The sequence below is a fragment of the Pempheris klunzingeri genome, chromosome 11 (assembly GCF_042242105.1).
Source record: "Pempheris klunzingeri isolate RE-2024b chromosome 11, fPemKlu1.hap1, whole genome shotgun sequence".
NCBI classification, from domain to species: domain Eukaryota; kingdom Metazoa; phylum Chordata; class Actinopteri; order Acropomatiformes; family Pempheridae; genus Pempheris; species Pempheris klunzingeri.
Window position 1 is genome coordinate 13,111,424 of NC_092022.1, and position 7,698 is coordinate 13,119,121.

The 7,698-nt window shown below is 42.7% G+C and overlaps 1 protein-coding gene across 1 annotated transcript; it reads right to left on the minus strand.

Moving 5' to 3' along the window:
• Positions 1–2,682, minus strand: LOC139209283 (uncharacterized). Its single transcript, XM_070838931.1, has 3 exons — positions 1,787–2,682; positions 827–918; positions 1–71 (listed from the first exon to the last, which is right to left on the minus strand). The coding sequence occupies exons 1-3, from the start codon at positions 2,680–2,682 to the stop codon at positions 1–3; spliced, it is 1,059 nt and encodes a 352-aa protein (XP_070695032.1).
• Positions 2,683–7,698: the final 5,016 nt, after the last annotated feature.

Sequence of the window (7,698 nt, forward strand, 5' to 3'; positions counted from 1 at the left end):
TCAGTCATACAGTATCTCTGACACATCAACATCCCGCGACTGAGGCTGACCACGACAATGCATGACGATGGCTGTGGGTACAGAGCAAACCATTACTTAAGAGGATGGGGAGGTGGGTCGTGCTGCGACTGTGGCTTTTCAGGTCAATGAAACTGGAAAGGAGGAAGTGCAAGAGAAAGGGATGGTGAGAAAGCGTGAGGGGAGGAAGGGTTCAGACTCCTCGACAACTCTTGGATGAAGCTGAAATCGATGTTCATATAAAAATCCCTGGCAGTGAGTCAAGAAGAGCCTCATTTCATCCCATTACTGACCCACATCACCCCTGTCATCTTCCTTCATCTCAACATCCTGAGCCCATCTCTCTTTTCCATCTCTTCATCTAGGAGCCTCTGTAGTAAGCAGAGCCCTGGGCTGAAAACATGCACACACTTGATGACAACACCTAACTACAGACATGGCTCTTGAGGCCTGATGAGCTGCAGTGTGAGAGGCATACATTTAGACAGAGAATGGTTGTCCTTTAGTCTTCACTGAGTCTATTCAGGTTTCACAATGAGACCCAAAGGTCAGCCCCTGGCACATAATGTCTGACGCTATTTATGACTGCCACAGTAAATGTGTCTAGATGCCAGAAAGTAGGCACCCATACCTGCCAGAGGGGCTCTTGGCCTCTTGGTGCCCTGATGCCAACTGAGCAGAATGAAAATGACGTTGACATAACGTCAAAGTTTTGTTCAGCAAAGGAGATGGAGAGAAAGGAAAAGCAATGCATGTAAGTGAGTATAATCTGTTTGATGGCAGGCATGTGTGTGTGAGTGTATCTGACCGGGTGTTAGGTCATCACAGGAGACTTCTATAGATCCAGACGAGCAGTCACTCAGTTCGTCCACTGAAAGATCGCTTTCCTGAACTTGAATCCTGTAAACATATCATGAACACAGCCATCACACATCTGTTACTGGACATGCAAATCACTTCAACATCGCTGATTACAATTCAAAACCCAAGTGTATGACTATAGAATAAAATGTATGACTGACATGTCACTGATTTCCATAAATGCAAATCAAAGAAAAACACGGATCGAAGCATTGCGAATATTTACTTCATTATAAAAGTACAAAAAGACGCCTAAGAATTTCAGTTGGTCTTTAAGTTCTTTTTCTTATAAAGTATTGTACATCCACCTTATTGATTCATTATTTATTATATTATTGAATTAATTTTTTTACCACACACCACTCAACAACACGCAGACACAGTAGCACTGCATTTTTTTACTTACAAAATTAGATTCACTCTTTTCCTGTTTTTGACCCACATCAGACTATGTGTGTGTGTGAGAGAGAACAATACATTGAGTCAGCCCAGAGGCTGTGATGAGGACATTTTAACGATCAGCTCTGCTCCAGAAAACACCAAGTGTGTGTATATGAATGTGTGTATTCTTGCACTCACATGTATTACTGGATAAGATACAGAGGAATTAGACTGAAATGGCTACACCAGCCCTTAAGGGCTGGTCGTTAGTATACAGAGTGGCAATGAATGTGTAGGCAAAGTGTGTGTGTGTGTGTGTGTGTGTGTGTGTAGAGGGGGATCATAAAGTGCTATGAGGTGAGAGTGATCACATGATAATGACAAAACAATGGTTTTACAAAGGTTGCCAATAATTGGAGGCTCATGGTAGATGAATGAAGTCTTGATAAAGTGTTGTATCAGTGTGTGTGTGTGTGTGTGTGTGTGTGTGTGTGTGTGTGAGAGAGAGAGAGCGCTGACCACTTACCTGTAGCTGAAGGGAGCCACAGTAGCCATGTTGACTCTGGGTGCATGTGTGTCTGTGGACACAGTCTCCTGGTCTAGGCTTTGATCCTGCATATTTAACACCACTTTGGACATTACTGGCATTGTTAATGTGATTGGTGGCAGTGGCAGGAGACCAGGAGAGAAGACCGGACTGCTGTCTTCAGGAGTCCCCATCTCCTCGTCTGATTGGCTGGCAGAGTCAGTGCAACCTCTGATGGTGTGCCCGAAGCTTGTCTGAGTGAGACAGGGGCGAAGGTTGCCATTGCTCAAGATGGTGGACTGGGCTGGGTGGTTTTCAGGAGGCTCTTCCTCTCTTTGTGGCACGACCTCACTCGCTGCCTGGGATACAGTGTTGGAGTTGTCTCCTCTTCTGAAGTGAACAGGTGGACGCAGGTTGCTGGTTTCCCATGTTTGGTTCTTATTGGCGAAGCTGTTCCTGTTGCGATTGCCATCATGTGAAAAGTGTGAGGGGATGTGAAGCGCGGCAGGTTTTCCCAGATCTAGTGTGTCTTTGGGGTGTGGAGCCCTGCGCTGGGTTAACGGGCTGCTGTAGGCAGAGCGTGACACCTGGGGGGCAGGTAGAGCTCCCATCTGCTTGAGGAGCTGACTTTTCAGGGCGCCGTCTCTCGCTGGGTCCCTGGAGGAGGGCCCGGGGATGCTGGAGCTCCGTGGGCAAAGTGAAGGAGAGTGCATGGGTGTGTGTGTGGGAGTGTGCGTGGGTGTGTGTTTAGGGGTCCTTGCTGAGGGCCTGGACAAGTCAGCGGCGCGGCGGCAGGTGCCTGTTTTGGGGGAGGAGGGCAACAGGCTGTGTGGGAGGGGGATTCCTGATGGGGGAGGAGCCCGGGGGGCAGACTTCACGTTGACTCCCCCACTCATACTGACCTAAACGGAGAAACACAGACATGTAGAATGAGTCAAAAAGTTGAACACTAATGTTAGTGCCCCATTTTCAAACCAAATTCACAGCAAAAGCCCTCCAAAAAAAGTTTGTTTATCTATTTAGAGTTTAATTACACTGTGTTAAATTCTAATATGAAGTTTAATCTAATCGGTAAACCATCTCTGTTTCAAGAACAGCAAATGCTGGTCAAAACATCCATGGTATGTGAGCATGTGAATCAAGCACATATGACAAACTGAGTCATGGTAAACCACGAGTTGAGCTTATTTTCAGCCCGGCATGGAGTGTCTGCGCAATCAAATTTGCCTGCTGGGAAAAAACACAAAAACAGCTTCACACACACGCACAGACACATGCTCACAGCAACGCAGACCAGCTGCTTTTGGAGCATTATGTTCTCAAATAACTGATTTTCTCCACATAATGAATTCAAATACACACTCGCACAGAATCCCAGACACACATCATTGCCCAAACACACTGCTCTCTCACACAGAACAGCCTCAGAGGAGGTATGCGATCATCCTCACCTGATTTGCTTTGATTCCAAATATTCACTTTCTCTCACCGTCTCAGCCCTTCCACGAACTCTAAAGGCCAGCTTGATATCATTTGTACCCTTCTGTTCTACGTAAACTGTAGACAGTGTTAGTCAAATGAAACCTTCCCTATAATGCCATATAATTTAACTACCTCATGCTGCTCCGCTGAAGGGAAGGAGGACGGGAGGCTGTGAGGTTTTTCAAAAAAAAGGGCAGGGAGGGAGGGGAAAAGAGAGGAAACAGCAAGTGTAGAGAGAGAAGGATCACGGCATCTGGGAGAAACTATGGCTATTCCTCAAAAATGTCAGAATCTCATATGACAATTACCCAGGAGGGGTAACCTCCTGGGTAATTGGAGTTTACCCCTCCAATTAGTGGAGGTAATGACGAGAATTCACTTGATGTAAAAATTTCTTTTTTCCTCACTTGAACTTCATTGTTCCTGATTTTCACGCTTAAGAATTGACATTTTATGTGCTTAGTTGTAACTAAAGTGTATTATTAAGGGGTCCTTTTTCAATTTTGTCTTAAGTATGACATAAAGTATAGTATAAAGTATAACAAAAATTACAACTGTATGTATATGCGACAAAGAAAATAGAAATATTGCTCAGTCTGTGAGAATACATGAATATATATCTATTTCCAAAAGATTTTACTCACCAGTCTGTCAATTAAAAGAAAAAAAATGAGAGGGGAGGAAAAAAAAGCAAGATAAACTTATATGACTGTGTCACTTAACACAGTGAACAAATCATGTTGCTGTTGCTGTCCAGCTGTACAGGACAGGCCACCAGATGCTCTGCTCACTCACTCACCACGAATATAAACATATACATATTGTACATTTTCTATTTTACTTACTACTTCCTGTAAAGCACTTTTGCTTTGTACCAGTGCAATACAAATAGAGTTTGTCATGATAACTATACAGATACTCACAAATACACGGATTAACGCTTAACCCTGCTTGGCCTTTCTTAAATAGCAGAACTTTTGCTGCCAGAAGACTTCTTGGAAAGCTGTGTTTAGTAAGGCAGAGATCTATCAAATTAAGCCGTCAAAGTCACGAGGATAAAATGTTGGATTATTTGACAGAACATTTAATCACAGTATTGCACGCATGCTCACGCGTGTTCACACACACAAGTAGGCATTTTTCCAGTATTGTGAGCAAACAGTCATTTGCAGAATCTCTGCAGGGTAATGAGGTTGACTGCTTCAGCTAAAAAATTCAGCACAAATGCAAAATAACCTTCTAGTTTCTAATGAAGAAAAGGTTAGCTTCTCTGTCGGACACCTTCCTTTCACCCACTTATAATATGAGACACATTGACACAGAAAATGGAAATGTGTGTATTTTGCCAAGGGCTGGAGGCCTATCATAGCCGACTTGATGCTAATGAAGACGTGCACAGCAGCATACAGTAACCCTGATGCAGCAGTAGGTAAACAGAAACAGATGTGCTCATCCATCCTGCTTTCCCCTCATTTTTCTCCCTAAATTCCTCATCTGCCCTATCCCCCATCTCTGTTTCTCTCCATCTCTCTTCCTCTTGGGAGGCCAAGTCAGTAATAAGCATCAGAATTTCTGTTTGGGTGTTTAATACAATTCCTGCAAGGATTTCCAGGAGCACAGGTGCAGTCTGGCTCTGTGTCTATCTGTATGGAGATTGGCTATTCCCTTGGGTCTATACACCAGGGTCATACCAGTACTACTGCAGCCCACGTAAAAACATACCAAGGCTCAGCTAGTGGTGGAGATGTCTGTACGTGTGTATATATGCAATGATTGAAAGAAATCAGAGGGGGAAAAAAGCAATGAAACATTTCAAACAACAGCTATAAGTGGGTGACAAACTGGCAAATCAATTTAAGGTCTATTTCCCTCACACGTAAAGCCACATTTGACATATCTCTATGTCATGTGTTCAGACTCTATAGGCTTCAAAGAGAAAGATCAGTCTGTTTCATTATGTTACATAAGTGCATTTACAGTAGGTAGCTTGTTGATCCTTGTTGGTCGGTCTAACTTGTGACTTGTCTAGCTACAGAAATTAGTTTAAATATAGAAAACGAACTTAAACAAACCTTCTGAAGATCTACTGAAAGAACAAATATGGTCTTAAGGCAAGCATGCAATAGGTTAGTGGTTAGAGCTTCGATTGATTGATCAATCAATCATATTTTCTATCTATTAAAGGACTAAACCAGTTGTTTATAAAACTTCATGGAATAATAAAAAAATCCAATCGCAGTAAAACACATTAAATTTACAGTGATCTAAAACAGAAAAGCAGCCTTTGTGAAGCTGAAACCAGTTTATCTGGCATTTCTGCTTGATATGAGTTAATCAATTAATCAAAATTCTGGTCAGTTAATCAAAAGACTCAATCGATGAATCAACTTGCAGTTGCTATTTGCTTAATTCTGTAGATGTGAGCATCTTAACCGCATATATAACATACATTTGTGTCTGTGACATTCATAGATAGACAATGCTTCTAATATATGATTTAAGTAGAAAGAAAGAAGAACTGCAGTTTTGGGGAACATCAAGGTTTTTGCATTTTGACAAGCATAATAACAAAAACACTTCGATATTTTGAATGTGAATATAGAACATAAGGAACATTTGACTAGAGCTTTCAGTTATTCTGCAAGGATGGTACTGACATCTGCTGGATATTGTGAGCAGCAGCAGCAGCAGCAGCAGCAGCAGGGACTCCTGATCCTTCAATAATCTTCTATGAACCACATAGTCAGGACATTATAAAAAACTCTAAACACCTCAGTCATAAAAAACAGCAGGTCAGGGATGTACCCTCTGTAAGGACAGAAAAGGAAAGGATAGCGTGGCAGCGGGCTTATGATGTTAGCGTCTAACTTCGGTATCATATTATCTACCTTCTCTGTCCCGTGACGCACTGAACTGAGCTACTGTACCTCTGATCAAAGAAAAATACACATACCCTCTCTAACACACACGTCTAACACACACCGTCAGCCTTGTGATGAAATCCCTCTGACTCATCACAAAATCAATAACTGAGGTGGTAACACAGGCCTCTTTGTCTGAGAACTGAAGGACATTTTCAGTATGTGTGTGTGTCTGTGTCACCCAGTCTGGAAAGTCTACAATAAATGAATGTAATGACCTCTTTAATGACAACAACCCAAAACAACAGCGATAATGTGCTGTTATAAATCATCTTACAGTATGCTAGTGGCACACACTGGCGAAAAAACACTCAAATGTGCTGTTAGGATTCCTGGGATGGCAGAGTCTTCTTAGAAGTCACAACAGAATAAAAATAACTACGTCTGAGCTCATAAACTGCTTGTTATGAAATGTCATGGACCGGATCTGCTGTTTTACATGAGTGTCTTACCTGTTAATGGGGTACTAGGTCCTTCAGTGTGCCGTCAAGCCAAGCAGCCAAAGCCGACAGGAGGGAGGTCACACTTCTCCGACGGCCCAGAAACAATGGGCTGTTTTTTCCTGGATCACTGTTGCATCCTCACCGCTGCCCACCCATTGGTCTGCTGCGCTTCACCATTCATCGACACAGGAAGCTGTGACAAACAGGAACGAGATATTCAGCCAATCAGGGGGCCCCGTACGGAGGTGACTCATTTTCAAAGTCACTTTCTTTGATGAAATCAGTGTTCTCATCTTCTGGAAAAACGTTATTTCACACACACACACACAAAAATGTCTGTCTGAACAATGACCTGAAGACTGTTTATATCATGAGTCAGTCACCCAAATGGAAATTTACTTGGCCTTCAGTGACCTGCAGTGACACATTTTCTGTCACTCAAAAATGCCACAACATAGCTTTTAAAGTCATCTAAAAACTGTGTATCTCCAGATTGTCAACAGCATGGGAGCACAGTAAAATTGTTCTGGTGTTAACTCTCATCAACGTGTTATTGATGTTATAAAGGGGTTACTGCAGGCATTTAGATCTTTAACCACATAACTGAAGAGAAAACGAAAATGACCAAAACTGGTGTTAGGACGTTTTAAAAGCAGCATAGAACCACCACATGGAGAAGTCATCATTTATGTGGTCTCGCAAGACTTCTACAGTGAGTTTGAATCACAACCTGGGAAAAACATGTATGTCTACCACATGCATCCCCTTCCCATGTGCTCATTATAGAAGCAACACAAGCATTCACACAAACTAAACAGGATGCAGCATAATCAGACTACCAACCACATAAACATCACCATGTGTGCACAAACAGTTTTCCTCCATTCTCATTCACTTATACAACTCTTCTCTAAACCATCCAACACTCTCGACTGAGCTTTCTCAGATGGACACACATTATAGTATGTATGCTGTGCATGCTGCACTGAGTCATACAGCCCCCATCATGCTGACTCAGACTGATCGCATCATGTCACCCCTCGATACGGAAGCTCCCCACCTCTAT

Coding starts and splice junctions, on each gene's coding strand:
- LOC139209283 (XM_070838931.1), bottom strand. CDS start 2,682: ATGAGTGGGGGAGTCAACGTGAAGTCTGCCCCCCGGGCTCCTCCCCCA. Junction 919..1,786: donor GTGGCTCCCTTCAGCTACAG/GTAAGTGGTCAG, acceptor ATATGTTTACAG/GATTCAAGTTCAGGAAAGCG. Junction 72..826: donor CTGTGATGACCTAACACCCG/GTCAGATACACT, acceptor CTGTACCCACAG/CCATCGTCATGCATTGTCGT.